Source organism: Vidua macroura, chromosome 15 (genome assembly GCF_024509145.1).
Source record: "Vidua macroura isolate BioBank_ID:100142 chromosome 15, ASM2450914v1, whole genome shotgun sequence".
Classification (NCBI taxonomy): Eukaryota; Metazoa; Chordata; class Aves; order Passeriformes; family Viduidae; genus Vidua; species Vidua macroura.
Window position 1 is genome coordinate 6,919,477 of NC_071585.1, and position 26,712 is coordinate 6,946,188.

Here is a 26,712-nt window from a genome sequence, read left to right on the forward strand (position 1 = left end):
GCTGCATCCAGCTGGGGACAGGCACCAGTGGTGGTGGCTGGCTCAGTCCCTCAGGGTTCTGTGCTGGGGCCAGTTCTGTTCAGTATCTTTATTGACAACATGGATGAGGGTGTTGAGTCTTTCATTAGTGAATTTGCACATGACACTAAGCTGGGAGCATGTCGATCTGTTGGAAGGTAGAATGGCTCTGCAGAGAGACCTGGAACAGTTGGATGGATGGGCAGAGTCCAGTAAGATGAAGTTTAATAAATCCAAGTGCTGAGTCCTGCCTTTTGGCCACAATAACCCCAATGGCAACATTACAGGCAGAGAATGGTGTGCCCAGCAGCAAGGGACCTGGGGGTGCTGGTCAGCAGCCAACTGAACATGGGCCAGCAGTGTGCCCAGGTGGCCAAGAAGGCCAAGTGCATCCTGGCCTGGATCAGGAATGGTGTGGCCAGCAGGAGCAGGGAGGTCATTCTTCCCCTGTACTCAGCACTGGTGAGGGCACACCTTGAGTACTGTGTCCAGTTCCGGGCCCTCAATTCGGGAAGGATGTTGAGACACTCGAGTGCGTCCAGAGGAGGCAACGAGGCTGGTGAGGGGCTGGCCACACAAACCCTGTGAGGAACGACTGAGGGAGCTGCGGGTGTTCAGCCTGGAGAAAAGGAGACTCAGGGGTGACCTCGTCACTTTCTACAATTCCCTGGAAGGTGGCTGTGGTCAGGTGGGGATGGTCTCTTTCTCTGGGCAGCACTGACAGAACCAGAGGACACAGTCTCAAGCTGCATCACGGGAAGTATAGGTTGGATATTAGGAAAAAGTTTTTCACTGAAAGAGTGATAAAGCTCTGGAATGGCCTGCCCAGAGAGGTGGTGAAGTCACCATCCCTGGATGTGTTTTAAAAAAGACTGGATGTGGCACTCAGTACCATGGTTTAGTTGATGTGTTAGGGCATGGGTTGGACTCAATGTTATCTTGAAGGTCTGTTCCAACCTAGTGATTCTGTGATGCCTGTGCTCCACCTGGACATGAGGATGGCCGAGGTTGAGAATCAGGATGTTTTCTATTAGCAGCTGTGTAGCAGTTGTCTTCTGGGCAGTTTTCCTCATCTCTTGTTAATGGGCCCATCAATGTCTTGCCACCTGACTCAGAGATAACTCCCTCCAAAACCCGTTTCTGTTTAACAGGTGATTAAGAACTCACCGCAACGACTCAGAATGACATCAGCCCATTGTGGGATGCTCCGCCCAGGGGGGAGGAGCTAAGCATTCCCACCTAGATATATTCTGGGATTTTTGGGCAGAGAGGCAGCCTTCCCACAGGTTTCCAAGAGGACACAGCTGGGGTTTCCGCTGAATGACTACACCTTTTCTACAGGACCACTGCGCCAACAGAAACCACATCTGCCACTCCAAGAGGACTGCAGCCACTCCAATTTGGACTGCTACCAACATGCTGGACAAAAGGAGTGTCAGGTTGTATTCTGACTTTTGTCAGTGGTCTTTCTTTTGTATTATTGCGTGTATTTTGTTTCTTTGCCCTTTTCCCAATAAATTGTATTTCTGACTCTCACTGGTTCTGCTTTCAAACCAGAACAGAGGAAGAAGTTCTCTCCTGTGCAGAGAAAAAAAAATCTGCATTATGTCTTAACTTCTGCCTGGAAATTTTTCTCCAGGTACTGTTCAGGTATAAGTCATATTTATAGGCTTCCTACTAAGATGTTTCATAACGTACATACAGGAAAAAAGCTACTTAGTTAACCTCATTTCAACGTTTAATTTAAAGGTACATATCTTGAGACAGGACAATTAGAATTGCACATTGCATCCTCTCCCAGTAGGCTGACCACACCTTTGAATCACTTTGCACAGGTCAGCACAATGCCCAGGCAGCACTGACAGGTGTGATAGCCAGTTACACATTTTGCAGTGCAATCATTCCCATGACCTCATGAGAACACCTCATCTGTCCAGTGGAGAGCTTTGGTATGGAGTCTTCTGTGAAAGCTTTAACTAGTTTGAGATACGAAAAGAATGGTTTCCACCTCAGCTGGTACCATTACAAGCAAGGATTAGCTGACCAACACCTCATCCCACACTCTGATCTCCTCTCCACTCCATCAGTCCATATGACAATCAAGTTTAACAGCCTGCTGCCAACAGCCTCTGTCCCACAGCGGGAATCCAAGTCCCCACAGCAGAATTCAAGAGGACATTAGCAACACTCTCCCAGAACCTCTTTTTATCTAACATACAGTAATACATTCTTATTATTCACTTCCTTGGTAGCACTAGAAGCATGAATACCTCAAATATTGACCTGGTCTTCAGAACAAACAGTTGTGTTGTACAAAGCTTACCATTAAAGAGATTAGAGTTGAAGCAATCGTCAGTGTTTCTCATCTGGATTACTCCTACGCAGAGGCCACAGGGGGAACTAGCCCTGCTCCTACTGTACCTGTAACAATGTGCTTGTTCAGTGTCAGCATTTACCTCTAATACAGGAAAACTCTGGAAAACTAATGTCAGATTTAGGGCATGAAAGGGTCACATGTGACCCCGTTCCTTCCCTTAGTCCTGCATTAAAAAACTTGGTATCACGAAGTTTTTATACTCAATGAGAGTGTACAGCTCTTACACAATACTGCAGTTACTGATGCTGTACTAATGACTGTCTTTCCTAAAGGAACACAATAAAGATTCTCTTTTCTCCTGCTCTACCTACTCAACACGTTCAATGGGTATCACAGGCTAATGTTTAATGTGTCTGTGGTAGGAGGCCAGTGCCCATCCTGGCAGGAACACGTGGACACAAGGTGCTGCCCAAACAGCACACCAGGTGAGCTGCAGGCATTGGCTGTTGTCATCGAGTGGGATTAGTCTTTCTTAACACACTGCAGCACTGCACTACTGCACATCAGATTTTCCTAGTATTGCATAATCCTCAGAAAGTGAACCAGGTTTTAAAAATTAATACCTAATTCAGCACCTGCAGTTACTGTAAACCAAGGTTAGATTAGATTACACAAGCTGCTCTACAAACTTTAAGGTGTTAAAATTCCTTGTATTGGGATTGTGTTATTTCACTGACTAGTGAACAGTCTACCAAGTGAGACTGAACACTGACACCACGTACTGTTGAATTCATCACGAAAAGAACTGTTATTTGCTGGAAGGATCTTTAGTCTGAAATGTTACATGTTCTTTCCATGAGTTGAGTTCTTCATTATTAAGATCACGGTTCAGACTGTTTCTCAAATATTTGTGTGCCTGTTGACAAGGTCACAGGATGGTCTTCCCATTTGACTGTACTCCTGTAAAAAACCCAAACAAACCAGTCAACTGAAGTGCTTTCTACAAGAGCCAAACAAAGCATGAGATCTTAAAACAGCAAGACAACAAGCAAGATGGTTGTTATAGAAAAATGTGTAGCCTCTGGAAGTAAAGTCTAGGTAAGGAAGTTTACCATTTTTACAGAGTAGAACAACAGTAACAGGAATAACTGAATTACAGATTTTAGCCTTCACTAAGCAGTTATACGAGTAAAAACTGTACAAAACTGTCTGTTGTAAGTGGCTTAAGTGAACAATTTCAAGAAACTCATTCTAGCAGGCTGGTTTTCTTTTTGGGATAGGAGCAAGGCAAAGGTTTTTTCCCCTTTTGCAAGCTTTACTCCACATTTTAGTGTGAATGTGGTCCCAATGTCCGTAGAACATTTCTGCTACCACGACACACATCAGTTCTTTCTCCAGTGTTCATACTTTAATTAGGTTGTCACTTCTTTAGGTACAGCACTGGTTTAAGCATGAACATGAGAAGAGGCCAACTACACTTCTGTTACATGATTCCAGGAGGTAACCTGTAAGGACCCTGGAGGTAATTTACAGCTAATTTTACTTCTACGTTATCAGAAGTTGATTTTACAAGGACTTACCTATTAGGAGGTGGTCTCTGGAATTGTAGGAAGGTGTGTTATTCTGTAGTAGCTATGTTTAAGCTGCCGAGCTGTACGTCCAGACACAATCCATTTTAATTTCTGCACATTTGGTTTGGAACACTTGCTTGAGGAATATTCTGTAAGGCACTTTAACACTAGCTCCTTCCAGAAGGTCAAATCTCTGTTGCTTATCTACATAACAAGACATATTATCCTATGTTAACAACTAGCTGAATCTTTACCTTGTACATGTACTTTCAGCTTCTTCAACAGGATAGGCAGCCAAGCATCTCAGGCCAAATGAAAAAACCCAACAAAAGACCACAACAAAGCCACAAAAGAAACCAATATGCCAATGCACCCGTTCCTTCCCAACTGTGTAGACCTTTCCATGCATTTTTCTTCCACCCTTCCCTGAAATTTTATCTGCACATACCTTGGAATGTAACTGTAGAAATTCCAATGCCTCTGTCAACTCCAGCAGTTTTTGTTCTTCTATCTCTAGTGCCAAAATAGACAGTGCCAAGACAGAAGGCTGGAGAGAGAAGATGTTTTTAAACACTGCTTTGCTAAGTTTCAGCAGTTTAATTTTCTTTGAACTAAGATGTTTACCTTGGCTTTAGAAAACATGATTCTGCAGTGACAGGCCTTAAGCTGGGTCTCAAGTCTCTCAAAATTAAGGTATTTTCTCCTGTAATAAAAACAGATGAGTGAATCTAGAGGAATGCAAGCTTGATCAAGGCAGCATCACTCTGGGAACTCAGAGAAGTAGCAAGAATGTTCATTATCTAAACAAAGGCCTCATTTGTCCCAGAAATTCTGGGGTTACATTCAAACAGGTGTTCAGTTTTGGCAGTCCCAATGCCACAAATATATCTTGTGTTACATTGGGGAATAGTTGCATTACCAAAGCACACTTAACATGGAATTTCGGTCCTTACTAGCAAAAGGAGTCTTTTTTTAAACCAGATTTTGCAATCTTTACAATGAGGCAATACTTCACTGCAGCATAAGCAGAGATTTATTATACCATCATTATTGAGCAAGTTTGGTTTTTGGCTCAAGAGAGCAATACTCCATTTGTGCAAGCAGTATTTTAAATTACAATAATATAAAACCACAGATGCTCACATTTATGACAATTACCAGTAGGGGAGAAAGTTTGTGGCATTTTTAAAGTATAGAAAGGCTAATTACTCAAGCAATTTCCCTGCTTATTTTTCTACATTCTATATTTTCTGGTCTTAGGCAGTTATACCAAAATCAGGATTAGCTATTGTACCTTTCACAGCTTAAATTCTCATGAATGAATGAATGATAGAGCTGCAGAAATTGGAAGGCGGTTATAGCTTTGACTTTCCAACACAATTTCTCCAATATGATTTTCTCCATTCTCATCATATCAGAAACAGTGAACCTATACTGGCTTATTCGAATTAAGTCAGTGGCTAGGGGCACATTTCTCTCTTCTTCTGATGCCTTCACAGCCAAGTAGAAGCAGCTGAGTCCAACACAGCCCAAGTGTTTAGGCTGTACCTAAAGAAAAGTGAATTGTTATTTTCAAAGAAGAAGGCCTCTGATCAGCTATTACAACATGCAAGCGTCAAACCGTAGGCACCAATCTATTTCATCGAATAATTATGGGGGATGAGGGGTTGTTTTGTTTTTTGAAGATTGAAAACTAAGTCTTTTATTGTACATTATTATCTTTATTTAACCAAACGGGAAAACAGTTACGCACCATAAATTGCATCTCATTCTTATAAAAAGCAAGACTGCAGAGCAATTTTGATTGAGGCAGAACTGACTTGTTAATAAGGTTCTAAAATAGCCTAATATGAAGCTTTTAGGACTTAAAGTGTTGTACACATTAGGGGTGATAGTAAAAAATTGGGGGTTTCTAACTCTATTTTAAGTATGTATACACACATATATATGTATATATAAATGATCCTGTTTTATTCCATAGACAATGTAGTCCTGATTTTTACTGCTTCATCTGGATTCACAAGTCTTTTAAATCATCATTTTCCCATCCATTCCATCTAGCTTTCTCATTTTTGTTTGCACACACAAGGAAAACACGCTTTTGTTCTTGTCCAAACTGTACAGTGGTAATCCTGTCTTGTTAGACAATTTAAAACAACTCAGGTCAGCACGTCACATCTGCACGGAAAATGCAGTGCTAACTAATGTTTGACCAGATTTTAAGTGTTCCACAGCATCTTGATATACACAGTGCTAACTGATAGTTCGAAAAGGCAGTTAAATGAGAAGTAATTTAACGTGGTTTTGTATCTATGCAACAGGACAGGCACTCTGTCTTGGTGTCAGCCATTAACACATCCTGTCTCCCAGCCCATCGACATCCTTTAGTTTTTCCTTCTTCAGAGGAAACACCTTTCTTAACAATACCAAAATGTGAACGGAGAACACAACTTTTTAGCTCCGCACAATCAAGAATCTCTGGTAGGAGCTTAATCTTTACCTAAACCCAAGACATTCTAGCTTCAAATAGGAACTAGGCTGAGAGCTTATACTTTAAAAAGCCTTACCTTCATTTTCGACAAAAACCTATCTAAGAAATTCACAGCTAGTGAGAACGTTTCAGTGTGGAAGCCAAAGAACTGAGTTAAGCTGAGGAGATCTTTCACTTCGAAGTCCCGCAGCCGTGCGGTCATTCGCAGGCCATTGTCGTGGGCAGCCTCGAGCAGCCTGAGGCCGGCGGCGCGGGGCTGAGCCCGCAGCTCCAGCTCCAGCATTGCGGGCAGCTCCAGCACCAGGTCCCGAGCCCGGCCGCTCGCCAGGGTGTCGATCATCTGCCACGAGAAACAACGCCGGACAATCAAACAGCTAAAACGCGGCAAACTCACCAAACCCTCCCAAACTCCACGGCCAGGGTGCGGCAGCCCGGGCACACGCACGGAGCGCCCCGGGGCACCGCGGCCCGGGAGCGTGCGGGGCACGGCGGGGCCGCGCAGGCGGCGCCTCCCGGGACATGCCCGGGCCTGCCCCTCGCTGCCGCGGGGCTCTGCCGGCGGACGAGCGACCTGCGCGCTCCGCCGGGGGATGGAGGGACGGAGGGACAGAGGGACAACGCTCACCCCACGGAAGGGACGGGAGGGGAGGGGACGGGACGGACACGGCACGGGGACACCAAACGCGCAGCCGGCGGGACGGGAGCCGGCCGCGCGCCCTTACCTTGTCTGCGCGGCCCCGCTCCCTGCCCGGGAGGAGAGGGGCCGGGCGGGCCGGAGGGGCCGGAGTGTCCGGAGCGGGGCCGGGCGGTCGGGGCCGAGCAGCGTCCGGGCCCCGGCACCGGCGCGCACCCCGAGCCCGCGAGCCGCCGCCCGCCCGCGCAGTGGCGCCCTCTGGCGGCCCCGCCGCGCCAGGCCCCGCCCCCGCCAGCCGGCCCCGCCCCGCCTGCGCCGGGCACGCGCCCGCGCTCCCCTCGGCCGGAGCGGCGGCCCGGGCACCGAGGGACTGCCCCGGCCACCGAGGGACCGGCCTGGCCATTGAGGGACTGCCCCGGGCACCGAGGGACCGGCCTGGCCATTGAGGGACTGGTCTGGCCACTGGGAGACCGGCCCGGCCCAGGCCGCTGTGATTGTTTCCCTCACTGGGTCGCTGGGAGCTCCCCGAGCGTGCACCCAGCCCTGGTATTGGTGCCTTAGGTTTTAACTTTTGTGTTTTTCAGGTTCTGTGCTGCTTTAGTGTGTAGGTTTGAGCTTCATGCTAAGTGTTGGTGAGCTTTCTTCACAGGGTAGGTAGACAAAACAATTCCTTCTCTAGGTTGGGACCAAGGACGGCCACCCATATTTCAGGCCCAAGAGCATGGACAACAACGTGGCTTAACAACGTGGACTGAAGAGAAAAAACAAGAATGATGGGACTTCATAACCTAAAGCTATAATTGGACAATTAGCTCCAATATGGAAATGGACCAGAACTTATAAAAGTGAGAGACCTCGTAACCAGTTGTCCATTTTTTTGTGACCATTTGGGTTCATCTTGGCTGTAGCCCTGGCTGGGCTCCTGTACTGCCTGAGGTGTATCTATTGAGGTGTTTTAATAAATCCCTAATTTATTCTTTAAATCTGTCTAGCCTCTGTTCTAGGCTTTGTCAGCCTTGCTAAGGCATCAGTACATGTGGTATTCACATGTCCTCTGAACAGAGAGACATTAAGCTTTCTCAGGGTTTTTCCTGAGAGAAGCTGTGAGAGAAACAAAAAAGAAAAACAATTCTTATCTCACTTGCTACTGCTTCTTGTTGTGCATTGTGGAATGTGTTACAGAGATTGTTTACCCAAGGTGATTGCTTAATTAGTGATAGTGTTTTAGATTGACCAATTAGGTCACAGCTGTGTCAGGACTCTCAACAGAGAGAGTCATTGGTGTTCTAGTTAGTGATAGTTCTTGTTAATGTAATATAGTATAATATAGTTTAATAAAGTAATTAATTAGCCTTCTGGTATCATAAAGTTCTACACATCATTCTTCCCGCATCAGAGATCCCAACACCAATAAGTACAAATGGCTCTTAAAGCATAAATGGCTTCTAAACTCTAGCGATGGCTCCTGGCTTGGTTTCCAGGCCAGGGCAGACGCTGTCCCCCAGGGCTGAAGCTGGCGGGGTTAGGTGCTTTACTGCTCTCACCTCCTGCATGACTGAAACCTCTGCAGTACAAGGCATTAAAGGGTTCATGTCTTCAACGCTTTCCAGCCCCTCTGACATGGTTTGGTGTATTCATGGAAGGTGAGGTTGTCACCTGCGGGGGGAAAAACAAAAACCCTCCGGGAAAAACAAAAACCCTCCAACAACACTTGGTGATTCTCTAGTGTTAGAGAATCAAGGCACTGCTTTATTCTAGCTGGGATGTGCAACAGAAATAATTTCATCCACACATAGCCCGGGAGTGCAGAGAAAATCATTCCATGACACATCCAACACTCAAACCAGCAGTGAAAACTCTTCCAGGAGCTGTAAATAGTCCACTCCTGAACTGACTCTAGGCAAGTAAAGGGAATTGCCTACTGTAAAGAGCTTTTGTTTTGGGCATGCTTGATGCCCAAGGCATTGATTTATTTAATAAATGTTCCATTATGTGCTACTTTATCCAAAGTGATTACCAGTTCCTTAAAAAGACTGAAGAATCCATTTTGCAGACCATTATGATGGTATTTCAAATGGGTTCAAGGTACTTTAATTTTTTCTTAAAAGTGTTGAGGTGTTATTTCTACTTCAGCCTAAAATTTCCAAGATACTTTGTGAAGGTTACTGTGAATTGCTTGAAAGGCTGAAAATTCTCTTGAGGAGTGAACTAACCTTTTCTGAACAGCAAGGTTTTTAGTAAGGCAGACCTCTTAGCTGTATTTGATTATTTTCCCTCTTCAAAGAAAATACATGTTGGTATGTAACTAATACATGGAGTGATATATAGCTCTAAATTGGTTTTTGTCAGTACTGATGCAAATATTGAACATATACACGCCTTGCTGATGGGAGGAGGTGCTCTGCATCTCAAGAGGACATGAAAGAGTTCAAATACAAGTTTATTTATGGTTTTTAGAAATTATCTTAGGTAGACTAAGTTTGCAATAAAGTCTAGGTGATAATTAACCTGAGAAGAATACTTTTTTATCAGTAAAGTCTGTCAGCTTGTTTGATGTTGGGAAATCTTCCTGAAAGAAAGGTTGAGTGATTTATTTAGCTTTTAGCAAACAGTTTTGGTACCACTTTTTGCTAGCATTATTGATAGTTGAAACCTAAATGCACAAGCCAAGTCATCCTATGTAGCCTGAGAGTGGAATTTTTTTTTGTTTCTACATATTCTGCTTTTGAGCATGTTTGTTTTGCATTTGCCCTAAGTTTGGTTTCTCAAGTGCTTTATGCCTCCCTTTGAAACAGAGGAAGGTTGAGTTTAAGTGATGGGACAACTGTGAATGGTATGAATAAAATCTGGTCCCCTCTGCCTGAAATGAGCAGCGTGCTGGATTTGCTCCCAGGTGTTTGTTTTATAACTATGGAAAACTGCAGTTGTTTTCATTATCTCTGTATGCCTTGGAGTGGCGTTGTTAATGAAGATCAGCTATAAGGTATTTTTGTTCAGCAAAAGATGTTCATATGTGTGGGGTTTAAACTGTTTAGAAACACTGGCTAAAAACTGGTAAGGACATTGCGTGTGTTTTCACAAGAATGTCAACTCACCAAAGGAACGGCCTGAGCTGCTTGGAATTAGGCGGTGTTAAAAACATTGGCTCATCCTCCCTGCGTTAATGGCTGTCCTTACCAATGCTCATTGCTCGTTGCTCTGTTGTCACCCAAGGAGGGGATAATGAGAGAGCAGCTCTCTGGGAAGCCTCTGCAGTTGTGCTCTTTCCTTTGAAGAACTGTAAGAGAGGGACTGTTTGATGCATCCGTAAGCTTTATCACTTTATTTACTCAATATATGCATCAAACACTATATTCATCCTACTTTCTCCTATTGTACTTACCACGCATTTTTTGTGGGTTTGTTTAATTCTTCCTATCACCTGTGGAAATTAATTAAAATTTGTTTTATTGGAAGAACCTTTCTACTTCAGAATAACTTGCAGCAGGCAAGACTAGAAGGAAATATAGTTAGAGATGCAGAGATTTTTAAGAAAAATGTGTTTTTCATAGCAAGAGCTTGGATTTCTGGAAGGCTCAGTGGAAGTCAGAATGAGGGAGTCCTTGGGCGTGAAGGTGAAATGACCAAATACCATACCTGTGCCTCTTTCCCCTCCAAAACACTGGCATGAAATCTAAGTTTCTACTTGCTGTCCATTTCCCTTTCTTCCTCTGACCTTTGCAAACTACTGAGATGCACTGAGAGAATGCATCTAAAAGGCACTGGTTTGACCCTCATCATAATGCCCTTGATTGGAGTGTCTATTAGACAAGGAAAAGTAATTTGTTAAAAAAATGAGAGTGGAAGCATCAATCCCAGGTCTCATGCCACAGCCTATCTGAGAGAAAATTAATTGTCTTTTGGTGCTACGAAGTCTAAACTGTAAATCAATCTGTTGCTATTGGATGACATTCCCATATAATTGCCCGTGAATGCAAACTCAAGTACTTCAAGTATTCACAGATGCAGCACATCAGAAATAAAGATTATAGCAAATCAGATGTCATGAATATGGATATTTATGTTGCCAGTAAATAGTCTGAGTTATCTAAATTAAAATTCAAAATTATATATTGCAAAGGAAATGTTCTTTTTTTTTTTTTTTTTAAGAGTTGGAAAACATTTGCAGTATTCTTCCTGTCATTACTATGCACATAATAATCATGTGAAGCAAATGATACTTCTTTTCATGCTGCTTGTTTTAAATAGCTTCTATTTCTCAAATTGCTCTTAAAAATAGACTAAGGGAGTGCTGTAAAAAGCAGTGGGCCATGGATCTGGTTTGAAGCCACTGACAGCAGGCAAAATCACTGGCCTGTTTTTTGTTCTTTCAGTAAGGATTCTGGGATGAGGTGACAGCATGGAAAAGTAATTCATGTTGATTAAATATAACATACAAGTTATAATTTTAAAATGTTCTTTGGGCTTAGGCATTTGGCAAACAGAGGCCCAAAACATCTTCATGTGGCTACTGTAGTCACTTGGGCAGCAGCTTGAGAAGTGTCTTGCTCGGAGTTGCCAGACTTCACGCTGGAGTGGCTGAAGCCAGTGCACATACTCCATCTGCTCTGGAGGCTGCTGTGTGTGGATAGAAGATGCTTCAGGAGAGAGGCTGCAAACAGAGCACCAGGAGCTTCTGAAATGCATGGCAGCTGCTCCCTTGTAGCTCTGGCAGAGATGAGATAGAGGATTGACTGGATAGCAAAGATCTTCTCTCCTAGATGTCTGTTCTGCCTCTTCAGTGGTTGTCATGCCTGAGACAAGGACACACTATTTCCTTGTGGATTGGTCTGATAGCTGAGGGCACCCATTGCTCCCAGTGCCTGCAGCTATGCCAAGCTGAGAAGGGCTGGGAATGCTGCAGGGCTGGTGGTGAACCTGCCTTAGAAGCAGAGTGAATAGTTGCAGGAGTGGTATCTTCACCTCTTTTCTACTTAACCTCTGTCAGTTGTCTTTCAGAGATATGTGTTTAATCCTCACTGCTACAGTCAGCACCTGCAGGGAGTAAATATGTGCACTGGTCTCTCCTGAGATTTCCACCTATTATGGATGAGTAATGAGATGGTCGGCTCTCACAATTATGGGGTGAACATTATATGTATGTTAAGAGAAGTTTTGTAAATGTATAGTAATGTTACTGTAATACTGTAATATGTCCTCCCCTTTGCATTGTTAGCACGGGATGGCCTTGGTAATTGGGGCATTTGGGGAGGGTTGGCTTGTTAACATAGTAAAACCTGACCTCCAGTCAAGATGTAAGAAAGTGATCACCACCACTGGATGGCAAGGAAGAAGTTGACTGACAAGACTTTAGGAGGGGCTAGAGTATAAAAGGCAGAGCATCTGTTTTGAAGACAAGCACATGGCTGATAGTCACGGGGGCTCCCAGCGCTGTAATTTTTCCTTATTTAGTCCTTTTGTTGTATTTTTTGTTAAGGTTTAATAAACCTTTGCAATTTTAAAAGTGAGCAGTCATTTCTCACACACCATACTCCTTGCCCGAGGATCCAGGAGCCTCAGTAAGTTCAAGGAAGTCCAGGAAGGACTGTGGCTGGCCTTCTTCCTTGCTCGGCCAGACTTGCCACCAGGCTGGCTCTGCTCCTGCTTTGGGGTGCTGGCTTTGTTGGTGAGGTTGCCAGGATTGGCCTCAGCTTGTTTGTTACCTTCTGTGGGAAAAGAGCTGTATATCTTCTGGGATCCCATTCTCAAGACACCTAAAGATATTAATGCTAGCTTGTCACCCTTTGCTGTGTATTTTATCACTACAGCATCAGAATTAACATAAAGATTCTTACAGGTATTTTTTTCTGGGATTTCAGTTAAAAAAATTAATTACTGTTACAGCTGGAAAGGTTTCTCCCTGCCCCTTCTCTTGTGTTTGTTCCCTTATTGTAATAATTGTCTTTTGTTCGTTAACGTAATGGTACAGAAGTGCACACCAGAAGGAAAGGCAAACAAAAGGAAAGAGATGAAGCTTCCCAAGTAAATGTAGGATCCTGTAGGAGATTTGCTTTCTCTGCTGTTACTCTTTCACTGATTGTCATTATATCAAATATGTCAGAGGAGAGAGTAAAGATCTCTGAGATGGGTTTAAGTACAAGAGCTTGGGAATACAGGTGGGAGGCAGAGGAGACAAGTCTTTAACTCATTTGAACCTGCCTTAGGGAAAGTATGTTCATAATATTCAGTTCAGTTTAGGCTCAGGAGAGCTGTAGAATTCTGATTTCAAAGGCCCTATTTCAAAGGTTTCAGAAATCCAGTTTCTTGAATGTGTTTATGCATCTAACACCCACTCTCCTTAATGTAAAGAATTTAAATGTCTAAACTTCACTGAAGAAGGGTCACTGAGACCAGAGGGGGCATCAGTTAACCCTGACAGCAAGTGATTTGTTTGAAATGTAGATTAAATGAATTCAAAAGTTTCTTGTGACTTTTGCCTTACATTGCATTGTTCAGATTTTAATCAGAAAAAGCTCTACAGGCCAAAAAGAAAGGCAGCGAGCTCTGCATTTCCTTGCTATAAATAATTTGAGAGAAGGACACTTTGTCAGACCATGGAGATTGTCAAACTTTTCATAAATACCAAAACCTGGAAAGGATTTAGGTGCTGTAGTTACCTATTGATATTCTTACACTGATCTTAGTCAAACATCTGCTTTATGCTTTCTTCTCTCTTTATTTTCTTAACAAAGAAGAATTGCATGGTAATAACAGGATATCTCCTCTTTCAAACTAGGAAACTTGTTACTGTATACTGTGTGAAATTGCCAGGTTGAGGAGACTGTCAGAGGTTTCTCTACTTTGAGTGCAAAGATAATGCCCAGCCTCCTGTTTTGGATAGGGATAATGGCAGTCCATTAGCTCTTTTTTCTCTATTGCTGCACTGGAATGATATGTAATCTGTGTGCTAGTCTCCTGCATGTATCTGATATCTGAGCTGTATACTTGCTTATGTGATCTCTTTGAGCTATTTTTGTGATGTATTGATTTAAAAATAATTTTTTACCCTAAAAGTATTTATATTGACATCATCCAGGAAAATCCTTTATTGTTTCAAGTTCCTTTCCCCAGCCTTTGTTAAGAGCATCAGCAAGCATTATGAATATGACTGGTGTGTAGTTAGCTGCCCTAGAAGAAGAGGATGTGGATGGGGTATGAAATCATGGATCTGCAGTGTAAACTTAAAAACTAGCAGCAGTCCTGCACTCTTCATGGTTATATCTTCTCCACCAATAATTTTCAGCCAGGTATTTTCTCCCACTTTGAGAAGATTCAGGAGTGCTTTTTTAGGAAGAGTCATGGTAGCTGAATTTGGAACACAGGGTAGTTTGTTGAACAGACAGGGAAAGCTGAGACCAGGCCCTTGTGATGATTAATAAGCCTGCAAAAGTGTGTGTGTTTTTGTTAATCACCCCGGGAGGAGCAGCCTGGGGAAAGTGTCAGCTCTCTTCAGAAAGAACTGTTGGAAATACTTGAGTCATTACAAGACAGAAGACAGTACAAAGTCATGCTTCATGTTTCAATATTTTAATTTTTTTTTTGTTTATGGACTGAATGTTTCCAATGGTTGTGTGGGTGCTGCACATTTGCTTTAGGCTTTCTCATAATGGGCTCATTGTTCCTGACTACTCTGGAATAACAGTTGGTGAGCTGAGACTTGACATGATGGAAATACACAGTTTGTCTTTTTTTGTTAAGAAAAAAAATTAGGAAGTCAATCACTTACACTTGGAAGCTTTTTTTTCTTTTTAAAAAGGTCAACTTTTCTATAAATCCCAAGGGAATGCAACTTGAAACACTAATTGAGGGCTCAAGAGCTCTCAATGGTTGAAAACAGTTTGCTAAAAGCAGTACTGGGACTCTTTGGTACTGTGCTTGGCTGAAGAGCCCAAAGAGATGGCCCAAAGAGATTCTTTTGATGGATCATGTAGGATTTGGAGATAAGCAAAAATACACAGAAAAGATTGTTGGGGGAAAAAAACCCATAACTTGAAGACCTTATTCCTGCCACAACCTCCAGAAGCAGGGTGACACCTGATCATGGGAATTTGCCTTGGCTGGGTTGGTGTCTTTTTAAAGAAGAAATATTTTGTCCTGTTATATTTGTCTCAACTTTCAAGAAAATAGGTTCTGCTAATTCCTAATGTGATTTACCAAATGAGTTAAGTAGTTCAGGTAGTAATTTAAACAACCAAGAGTTAAATATCGTTTTCTAAACCACAGGTTCACAGTTTTCAATCAGTCAGTATCCACATTGTTGTGCCTACTCTGTGGTTAGAGCTCATCTCAGAATATGGAGTATCAGCATATTTCAGTTCATGTGCAGAACTACATTCTTCTTTTCAAAAGCTGTTTCAGAAGAAAAATGGACTGGTGTTCACGAAGGCAGAGCTGTGATTAAAGGACAGGCTGCTTCCCTGATGGCCCTTTTTGGTTTTAGTGGAGATCTTCAGATAACCTAATGAAGTGAATTTTGTTCTTGCAGGGGGAAACCATAGCAACCTGCCACTTTAGAATGCAGGGTATATAATCTATCTGTCCTTCAGACAGTGTTTTGCAGTCCAGAAATAGTCATAGTTTCCTAATGTGTGAATGTAAAATGTCAGACAAATGTAACTGGAGTGACAGTGTTGTCTCTGAGGTAAACATGAGCCCTGTTGTGCTGCTTGTCTGGTGCTGCACATTTGAAAAGCAGGTCCTAGAGGAGGGCAAAGAAAGTCTATTTTTTAGTTTTTAATATATGGGTGAGAGAGATGCTGTGAAATGTGGTAATTGAAAGAGATACTGCAGTCCCCCCAGTGCTACTCTTACCTTGCCTCTAACCTGTATGTGCCTCTACTTATTTTTGTCATAGTTTTCTTAAATTATGGTATATAGAGTTCCAAGTTTTTTGGTCAGAGGTCTCTGATATCACTTTGTGGAGGCTCAAACAGTGCTGGGAGTACTCAGTAATCCTGTAGTGGACTAAGTGCCCTGCAACCTGCTCGCAGCTGGCCAGAGCTGCTGGCTGTTTGCTGAAAACATGGAAAACATTCCTTCTTGCTTAGATAAATAAATGCTTATGAGCAGCCTCACTGACTTCACCCTTGTGTCACCCTCCCACTACAAGATCTGAAACAGCTGAGACAATAATTTCTGCAGAAACCAGCACTGATTACTGAACAGTTAAAAATCAGCTTGTGAGCCTCAGAATCAGCTGCCAGTTTTAGGGACTGGGCTACCAGTCTGAGAAGGGATGACTTAGCTTTTTTTTTTTTGTGAAAAGGGCCAGATGAGTAGTTCATTGAAGGCATAAATAGGCAAATATTTAATGATACTGCTAGGGATTGATTTAGATTAAACAGCTAACTAAATATTTTCCTTAAAAATATTATCATGACCCCAGCTTCTGTAGGGAGTGTTTAAAAATCAACTTAAATGGCACAGAATGCTCTTTATGAAAGTATGTTTTGTGGAATAGAGGCATTTCAAATAGTTTTTTTTTTTTGTTACTAATCAAATGTTAACAGCCAAAATTATTGTTTAAAATGCTAAATTATTTTAATAGAGCTGTGATTTACTTAAGAGGATTAAGAGGAGAGCAAAATAATGTTGGTTGCTTGGTTTTTTTCTGTTTCTGTGTCATAGTGGGTCAAGGCTGTGTGATTCCTTCTGCTTCTTTAAACTGATCTGGCTCCTTATCGTTTGTGACACATCAATTTGGTTTAAATTATGGTCAATCAAATTTTTCTTGTCACGACTCCATTTCCTTGCTTTTTTTGGAAATCATACCTGTTCAATAGTTCTTGTCCTTCTGCCCCCTTTAGGTTGGTTTTTTATCCACCCTTGAGTAGTTATGCCTTTATGAATAACAGTGGAGCACATTTAAGCTATTCCCATTGTCACTATCTTTTGTTCTGTTACCTCTTTCTATTTGATCTGAATCCGAGTTGTTTTCAGCTTTTGATTTGTTTGCACTGCATATTTGGTGTTTGCATTTGTATGTAGATAGATTCAGCACTGAAATCACTTGTTGCCACTGTGTGGAAGCAAATGCTGTGGATTTCTTGGTTTGGTGATTTTCTTTGTTTGTTTGCCCAGGTGTACTAGCAGGTTTTTCTCCTTGTCTTGCTTGGGGATCTAAAAGGAACCCCTTTGTTGAGAGAGAACACTTAAACTTGAAGGAAAATGTAAATGACAGTATGTATTCTCAGATCTGTAGTACCAAAACTAATGGTACAAACAATCATGTGGAAAATTAAAGTCTTTCCTGGTAGAAAGGGAGATTCAGCCTTCTCCCGGATGAGGGCAGTGGTGGCTCACAAATTGCACAGTCCCTGCTCATGTTTAATGTAACACTCATTACAGACTGTGAGATTTGCTGTACTTATATTAGGAGTTTCAGCAAAAGTGTTGTGGAATTACTTTTATAAATTCAGGGCTGAGAAATACGAGAAAAGAATGTGAAGGGAGATATTTTTATATAGAGGGCTTCAACTTAACCTCCTCCTAGAAGGATTTTTGAGTTTTGAAGAAAATCAGGACAACTTGCTGAAGGGAATAAGATGTGCTCACTTGATAAACAGAGTTTACAAATCTATATCTGAAGTTTTCTAGATTTTCAAATGATCATTTTTGCAAGAATGAAGAGTAATTTTTTCTGAAGGGTTATTTTCTATACACAGTGTTTCATTTTTACCATTTGGTTCGATAGCCACCAAATCTATTTACATGCTCTTAAATCTTGTACTTTTAATTGCTACATCCACATGTGGCTGCTTTGCAGCAGCAGTTATGGGAGTTTTAGATGAGTAATTTCCCTTCCCTTTGCCTTAACATAAGACCCATCGTGCTTTTTTAAATTGGCTTTTAGTATTGAGTAATATTAATGGATTTGCAAGAGAACAATGTTTTGTTCACCTGTAGTTGCAGGTGTTTTAATGGATGTTGTATTTGAAGTGTGACTTCTCTACCAGTTGAGGACTTTTCAATATGGCATCTAGGGACAAGGGTTTTGGGGCAGTTAATGTAGCAGTGAAGATAAGATTGTAACTAAGATAGCTTGCTGAGGTGGCAGAAGAACTGGATTGAATAATAGAATTAATTATGTAATTGGATATTATGGTTTTGAGAATCTGCTGATATTATGTCCAGTATGCTTTTGTTTGTTCTCTGTGTCTGCTCAACTTTACATAAACTTGTGCCCCAGTGAGTCTGGAAACTCTGCAGTCACAAGCCAATAATGGTGCAGAACAGTAAGCTGAGGTCTCTGCAGAAGACTTGGCAGATTATTAAATTAAAAAGAGTAATTCCTTGCAAGCACAACTGCTGCTGGCTGTTGAATGGTGGGATGTTTGTATTTATGTGCCTGCTAACACCACTGTTCTTGATGAGAGTTCCTGAAGGCTTTGCTAGAGCAATGTGAAAGATGGACATCTAATCCCTGTTTGATGAAAAGTGGTAGAGTCACTGGCTTTGAGGTGACAGGGTGACATCCACACTTCAGCTCTGAGTGTTAACTGCTAGGCAAAGCTTTTATTTTAAGCTGAAGAACAAGTATATTAGCTTTGCTTGCAAATAATTTTAACTATAATTTAAGAAATTTATCCAGCTATATTTTTCTTTGTTGGATTTATCTACTAGTACACCAGTGGAGTCTTGTACCACAGAATAACACTTCCTGCTTTCTATGCTTGGTAAGCAATGGCATGGATGGGCCTTGGAGGTGGGAATCTAAACACCATCTGTATAAAAACATGATCATGTTTTCAAAGTATGCAGGCAGCAAACTTCTGATGAGATGAGGAAGATGTTGTAGGAGTAGGTCTGTATGCAGTCCAAGGGGTAACTGCAGGCTAAATGTGCTGTGCTGTGTGGCTGCTGCCTTCTCAAAGTACAAAAGCAGCAAGTGGCACTTTCCAACTGAACTTTGCACTTTGTGCAGGAATTGTTTGTAGTACAAATATATCTTGTGTGCTTATTGGTGCCATTTTGGCACCTGCATGTCTTCAGGCACTCTGCAGATGTTCTCTTTGTGAGGAATGTTAGGTTAGAGCATCCTTGCTGGTCACTTCTTGTGCCTCAAGTAGAGGGGTCCACAACAGACTGGCTCCTTCCTTTGGGGCCACTGGTACGTGCATGGTTAGAACAGAGTGGTCAGTGACAGGAGTTTGGGAATCTTTTCTTAGAAAGTGGACAGGGAAAACACCCCCTTGTGTTTTGCTGAGCTTTGCAGCTGCCTGGAGAGCCTGTGCTTCATTAAGCACACAGCTGTAAATTATCAAGCTGCCTGAAACAAAACCAATACTGATTAGTTAAATATTTATGGACTCCCGGCTGGATGTTTATTATGTTGTAACATAGTATGGTTTTCAGGTTAAAGCTGTGAAATAAAATTAATTCTGATCTTGGCTTGGGAAATCCTTCCCTAGGAGACATTTACAGATCAGCTGGCTGCTGATCTGAATCTAGTCTAGATTCTGAGGAACTGCAGAAGCATGGAGAATTATGGTAGCATTCTGTTTGCAAACCTTCTATTTAACATTTATCATGAGGTTTGTGAATATGTGTATTGGCCAGGAAGCCTAGTGCTGTGCTCCATGTGCACTGGATGTTTGTGGGAGGGAAGTCCACATTTTGAAGCTTTGACAGGTTGTGTTCTGAGGACTCAGAGACAAGGGGCAATGCTTTTCCTTTTCATTTTGGGTACTCTTCATTACCTTTGGGAAGCACAGTTTACAAATTAAAAGGGAGTTTGTCAAAATGCCTGCTATGAATAAAGAGAGTTTTTCCATAAGGTTAAATTTCCATGTTGTTATCTCTCTTGACAAAATTGCTGTTGCTTCTATCAGTTTCTTAGGTGTCACTTCTTCTCCCTTTTTGATTTGTTCCTTGCTTCCTGTAAATGAGCTTATACATTATGCATCTAGAAGCTATTTTTCTGATATTCCTCTACAGAATAAGTTAAAATATGCAGCAATCAATGCTGCTCAGAAAAACTGTCATATTTGTGTTCCCAGACTTCTTGGAAGGTTAAAACCCTGTAGCTGACTCAAAGGTGATAGCATTCTCTCTAATGGATTGCACAGAAAATCAATAGGAAAGAACTATTGTTTGAAAATGTTATTACAAGCTAATGTCAGATTTAAAAATATATATCAATAAGATTGTTTTGGCTGGTGACATGAAAATGTGTGGTTTATGCAGTTACTCTGTATGCAGTTTCATTTTTCTTTCAGGGTAATGAGCATCTTTACACTTCAGTGTTTCATACCTTTCTTTTTCTTACATCTGATTTGATTTAATTGTAACATGGAACTTTTTTCAGACTGACAGAGGAAGACCTATAAAGGCTGTCTTCATAATCATCGCTGTGAGATAATGACCTGCAGCATTTCAGATATTTGTTTTTCTTTCAGTGCTCACTTATTGAGTGTCTCAGTTCCTACTGATGAAAATAATTTAAGGAAGATATGAATTACCAATTTACTGCTTTGTTTATCCCAGTAGATAAACAAAAAATGTTTTTCTTGCTTGTCTTGTAAAAAAAAAAAAAAGTATGGTTTTGTTAGAAAGTATTTTAGAACTTCAAGCAGAAATCAAAGGACTAGCAACAGCTTTCTCCATAAACTTGGAATTAGCAACTAATGTCTTGATTTACTTAAGAAAATAATAAGTTGAAAAACTAGCTAATAGAAATAATCTGGGTGTTTTTAATGTGAGCTACAACCAATATAACCTGTAATTTCTAAGTCCTGTGGTGCTATCCTTCTCTGTCCTCTGGCAGGACTAGATAGTGAGGGTGGTGTACTCTCAATTGTTTTTGTCTCTCATGGTCCGAGATTTCTTTTCAACCTCTTGCTTGCTGATAAATCTTCTTGGACCTGTGTGCCTCAGTCAAGAGGTGCTTTGCATTGTAGGGAAGGCCCATCCTGCTGCTGAGAATGTGTGAGGAATTTCTGCCCTGCCAAGATTTTCAGCTCTACCTTTTGATTTCCTTTCACCCTGAGCTTTACCCAAAATCTGCATTGCTGATTCTCTGCTAAGCAGCAGCATGTCCAAATGCTAATGGCACAATTTGTGCCAGTGAAGAATTTACTGAAGGAAACCATTTGGGCACTTATATTCAGTTCTTCCCTGGGCATAGAAAGGTATGAACACCCTAGGATCCATCCAGGAACTATGATACTGGTGCCTGCAGTCCCACCCTTCTAATAGTACCTGTATTCATCACTGCACCAGGCATTGACTAGACATAATGCAAGAACTCCCAGCTTTCATAGCTGGTAAGTAGTCAAAGGTTATCTATGAGTGAAGGAGAGGTGGCAGCTCTTTTGGTGAATCCCTAAATCCTCATTCAGTATCTTTCATCAGAAGCACGCTTTGCTTCTCTTTCTTTTTTATTTTTTTCACTCTTCTTAGGAAGATCTCTGAGACAGTACTGAAAGCCAGTAGATTTCATAAAGTACTCCAGGGAGGTTCTAAGCTCTAACTCATCACAGTGTTTACTTTGTAATTGTAAAGGCTATTCCTGATGGGCAGGCAAAAAGGATTTAGAAAGGAAGATAAAGACTTTACTTATTTATTATATTTAAAAATAAAAGTCTTTGAACAGAGAACTATTGATCTGTTGAGAAAACCTCAAGTATTTTTTCCATGTGACAGAAATTGCTTATTCACAACAGGTGAAGCTACTTTTCCCCAGTAGGTTCAGAGAACTGAACTCCCTGCATATCCTCCTAGCCCTTAAATATTGTGGTTTGAATCTGTGAGGTACTTAAACGTAGGCACTCAGTTTGTGGTGATTGGGATGGGGCTGGGCCCAGCCTCATCCCCATGGGCACAGCTGTGAGAAGCAGTGAGCAGCACTGACAGCAATGAGCCATGGAGTGCCCAGGGGCACTGAGCAACCACCAAAGGGAGCAGAGGCACACAGGGGCACTGCATCAACAGGAGGGTATCAAAGGTTGGGATGAAGAGCAATAAAGGGCAGAAGCTTGCAGCCTTCTGCTGTGGTATGGTGTTACTCTGTGTATTGTGGCCATCTCAACTCTTGCACTTAAACACTTAAGAAACAGGGAATAAATATTTTTTATAGTGCCTATCATGTTCTAGATTGCCTCCTGCCTGCTTTCATATAACTCCTCAGGTATTAAAAATATTAAGGGGAATTAAAAATATTTAAAATTATAAGGAGAAAACTGACACACTGTTCAATGTGTTGTGGATATATGCAAACAAAATATTGCAGAAGTACATTTTAAGTACCTAAATGACTTGTGCTTTAATGGAAACAAGAATTTCAATAGAAGATGGACATCTTTGGCTGGAGAAGAAAATGTAAATTCTAGCTTATTATACCTATAAACCAGGAAGAAAGAAGAGGCTTTACTGCAAGTCATGCAGAACTGCATTGGCTTTTAAGGTATGTTGAAATTCCCACATCTTCATTCATAATGTTTCAGTTTATAGAATGCTTTGGTTTATAGTTTAAAGTTTACTGTATGATTCACTTTATAGAGAAAAATTTTACTAGATGTGTATTTATTTCTGAAACCTCCTGCAAGTCTGCAGCCTGTGCTTAGTCTTCTTGACTGATTTGTTGAAGTTCTCTGGCACCATCCTTCTCAGGGTTGTCTTTCTTGTTAAAGAAGTTCTATGCTTTTGTGACCTCTGTGAGGTGATGATGTGACCAGAATTGTTTTGCATGCAGAGAACTTGCTCTTCCACCTGTGTTGCTGAGCATTCACCACGGCAGCTGAAGTCAACACACATCCAGCATGTCTGAAACTTAAGCCCCGAGGCCCAATCAGCCTTTTGCTGAAATCAGTGGAGAGGCTGGCAGCAGTGGGAGCTGGACTGAGGACAAAAAGTCTTTTGAGGCTAAAGTCAGAGTGGGAATGTAATGAAACATTGAGTTCCTCCCCAGCTCCAGTGCTGGCTCATCTGTGCCTCTGTTGCTTGGCTTTCTTTCTGTGAACAATCATTTTAGCACTCTGAAAGCTCCTTCTGTCACAAGATCTATAAGTGTGTGAATGGCCATGTTTTGATGGTGCTCTGGGAAAAATGATAAAACTCAAGTGTGCTGTTTCTTGGTTTGGATATTGTGGACTTTGTAGGATTTTTCCTGAGACACAGAAGCAGACAGGCCCTTGCTCTAGAGTAAATGAACATAAAATAACATAGGGACTGTTTTGCACTTGTTTCCTCCACAATTATTCCATGTTTCTCTTTAATGTGCAGCACAGTGTGTCTGAGCCAGGACTTCTGGTCAGTGTTCAAAAGGGTAATTACAGGAGATGAACCTAAGGGACTTCTCAATACTCTTGGGCAAACCCTTGAATGTTTGAATAATACTGTTACATCCCTTTTGAATGCAAGGAGCAGGGCAAGGATTTTTGATGCAGCAGCAGTCATTGAAGTGTAACTTTGAGAGCTTCTTATATGGAAAACAGCTCCTGTTTCACACCTCGCAGGACGAGTTGCAATGGGACCCCAGTCACTTGGAGGCATGAGGGTTTTTTGTTTGTGTTGTTTGGGTGGGTTTTTTTGTTTTTTTTTTTTTTTGTTTGTTTGTTTGTTTTGTTTTTTTTTGGTTTTTTGTTTTTGTTTTGTTTTTTTTTTCCTTCTCATTTGTTTGTTTTGTGCTTTGTTTGTATGAGTCAGTGTTTCACTACAGTCTGGACACTTCCACAGCCCCAAACTATCAAAGATTTATAACTTAGAATCACAAATGAAGCTGATGTTTGACAAGTCCGAAATTCTGAAAGGATGGTGTGTTTTCGTTCCTACTGCTTATTTTGTGATGTTCAAGCTTCTAAATCTGTTTCTTGACAGTTTTATCAGCTATCAAAAAGGAATCTTACTTTTTGTCTATAAACTCAACAAGTGCCAGGCTCTTGTTTCTCACTCTTTCATGTGAAGATGCTTTATGCTCAAATGTGTGGCTGAATTGAGGCAGCTGTGGAAGTTGCGTTAGTGAGTCTTGAACTGCCTGAGTGAACCAGGGGTGTTCTTACTGAAACTATATGGAAGGGAAATAGAACAAAATAATCTGCCTCTGTGAGACTAAATGCTTAACTGTTGAATGAGAGCTGGTTAAGAATTGATAGAATGCTTTTTTTAGGGTAGGTCAATTTCAACAGAAAGTTTGGTTTGAAAATGTTGAGATGTTGCTTCTGGTCAGAACTTGGAGGTTGGGCCCCAACTATCATCAGTGCATATTTCCTACTCCTGTACTTCAGTTATGGGGAACTTGGCCTGAAGCCTTGGCAATTTAGGCATTTCTGAAGTAGGGATTGAAGTGATTCTTGTCTACATCCCTGATGAACCAGAGGAATGCACTAATATTGGGTCCTTCTGGATCTTCAGAACCCCATTCCACTACTGCTTTTTAAAGGTCTCATCTTCAATAATATCGAGTCTATGCTGGCTAAAAACAGATGTGAAAAACTGTACACCCTGATGGCTGTACTATGTGTTAACAAGAGATGTTAAACAACTCTACCTCGTGTAATATGAGTCTCTAGTGATGGATCCTTCCCTGGGGTACCAGAGGAAGTCTGGGAGAGCTATTGTCACTGCTCTGTTCTTTTTTTCTTTCTTTCTGATAAGCTTCTTGATTACCAGAAGCAAACATTAGTAAGGATTAGTGCTGCTTTAAAGCATTAAACCCTATTCATCTAAATCTGGTTGTGTCTCCCAACTAGATGAGGTTTTCCCCAGCAGTAAAGGAGTTCCTTGTGCATTCCTCTTTGTTGGGTTTGCTTCTGGATGTTGTGGAATTCAGTGACCTTAGGAATAATTTGCAAAATATATACTGTTTGTTCAGAAGCTTATCTAATGCTTGCTAAAGGTCTCTGTAGTCCTCTTAAAGGTGCTTAAATTACTTGTTCTGCTTTGTTCAGCATTTTGCACAGTTTGGAAGCTGAGTAAAGCTATTAGAGGAAACTGCCATACAAATGGAAAAGTCACTGAGATGAGAGAGGGTAGCAAAGAGTAGTGGGATGTGGATGAGGGAAGCATGAAAATATTTGTAGTACTCAGTGGTACTGCAGCTCAACTGAGATAGAATAAGTATTTATGTGGGCTGTATATAATGAAGTCAAATATCCTGATTTAAATGGTGTTCATGATGTAACCATAGACCAAATTCTGTTTTGAGGTTGCAGTGGTTTGTAAATATGCATGTAGCTCCTGAACTGACCATCCTGAGTCCTTGGACTGTAAAGTCTGTGCAGAGGTCTGTATTGTTTCTTGATTATGTAGCAGGGGAACATGTCTGAAAATTAAGACTTACAATATTTTGAACTTTCCCCAAGTTCATCTAATCAATGCCCTTCCAATCTACAGAAAAAAGGAGGTTTTAGTGTGCTGGCTTCCTCTGTTTGACATTGGAGTCATTAATAAATTAGACCTGTATTTCAGATACTGTATAGTAAGACAAATAAATGATTTTAAGTGTTCCAACAGTTTCTGCTTAAAAATCAGAATACCATGCCAAGAAGCATCTTGTGTCATTTGCTGCCAAATATCATTTTGCCTCACAGAATTTGAATCCAATCAAGTGGTGTGAAAGCAAAATTAAAAATCGGCCTACTGCTGTTACTTAGAAGCTTTCAAGTGCACTTGGAAAACTGAGATCGATGGAAACCTTTACTGAAATACCAAATTAAAAATAGGGATTATCTCACTAATTTAAAAACTAATTTGAAATCAGCTATCTGCAGCAGGGATTTGTGTTCCATGGATGACTTTGAAAGTTCACTTCATGTGGCTTCTGATGAAGTTTTTGCACTTGGGTTTTTGAAAAATGGGAATTATTGTAGGATAGTCTTCCATGTTTATAAATACAGTAATACAAATTGGAGAGCTGGGTACAGTTTCAACCTGTTTTCTTCCTTTACAAATCCAGATGAAAAGATTAAACTCCTTTAGAAATATTATGTAGATACTCTAAAACCTCCCCAAATCAACTTGCATTTGGTAATGACAAATATTGTATTGGTGTATATACATAAAAATGATTCTATACCTAATGGTATCACAATCCAATAAAATCTTCTGTGTGGGAACTAAAATATTTCTGTAAGGTGCAGATATGTATGAACTGCTGAATCTGACTGAGGCTGCCCTGGCACGTCTCCACCTGGACATCCAAGTGAAACTGTGGTGCTTAACTCTGTGAGCAGTGACCATTGCTGTCACACCATGCAGAAGAGAGCAATGTTTTAGTTTCATGTAGGAATTGGTGAGTTTAACAGTTAAGTGTGTGCCAGAGGGGTTGGAGAGTTTGCCTTTGGGGCTGGGCAGACAGGGGGAAAATGCCATGTGAGTTTCCTGTGAGCTGAGTTTTCTTCTGCTGCACGGAAGAGCGACCCGCGATGCTCGTTCTGTTTGATCAGTGCTGCTGATGGATGGAGGTATCAGACCTCAGTGCTGAAAGCAGAGGAGCTCTTAACAAAATCAAAAATGGTGCTCAGTTCATGTTAGGAAAATATTATAGTTCCCAGAAGGACAGAATTCCTTATGGAAGGGAGATTACCACTATATTAGTTTCATAGTTTTTTTTTTCCCAAGAGGCAGAGTTATTAGAAGGCATAAGCATTTTTAAACTAAGCTACTTCATTGACTAGCTGTGCATGCTAGGAAAAAAAATTAAAGA

The 26,712-nt window shown here is 41.3% G+C and overlaps 1 protein-coding gene and 1 long non-coding RNA gene across 2 annotated transcripts; one reads left to right on the plus strand and one right to left on the minus strand.

The window, feature by feature from the left end:
* Nucleotides 1-1,738: 1,738 nt before the first annotated feature.
* Nucleotides 1,739-7,265, minus strand: CCNG1 (cyclin G1). The gene is made up of 7 exons (XM_053990940.1): nt 7,120-7,265; nt 6,474-6,737; nt 5,201-5,454; nt 4,531-4,609; nt 4,355-4,453; nt 3,916-4,110; nt 1,739-3,295 (listed from the first exon to the last, which is right to left on the minus strand). Exons 2-6 carry the CDS (start codon nt 6,735-6,737, stop codon nt 3,919-3,921), a joined length of 888 nt encoding a protein of 295 aa, XP_053846915.1. The 5' UTR covers nt 7,120-7,265; the 3' UTR covers nt 1,739-3,295; nt 3,916-3,918.
* Nucleotides 7,266-7,342: 77 nt separating this feature from the next.
* On the plus strand, nt 7,343-8,014 carry LOC128814974 (uncharacterized). Its single transcript, XR_008439524.1, has 2 exons — nt 7,343-7,577; nt 7,711-8,014. It is a non-coding gene; the product is annotated as an uncharacterized LOC128814974 (long non-coding RNA).
* The last annotated feature ends 18,698 nt before the right edge of the window (nt 8,015-26,712 follow it).

What these genes read in the sequence shown, in the direction of transcription:
- CCNG1 (XM_053990940.1), bottom strand. Translation starts at nt 6,737, where the DNA reads ATGATCGACACCCTGGCGAGCGGCCGGGCTCGGGACCTGGTGCTGGAG. An exon ending in GGTTTTTGTCGAAAATGAAG is followed by an intron (nt 5,455 to 6,473) that starts GTAAGGCTTTTT and finishes ACTTTTCTTTAG; the next exon opens with GTACAGCCTAAACACTTGGG. An exon ending in TCATGTTTTCTAAAGCCAAG is followed by an intron (nt 4,454 to 4,530) that starts GTAAACATCTTA and finishes TTCTCTCTCCAG; the next exon opens with CCTTCTGTCTTGGCACTGTC.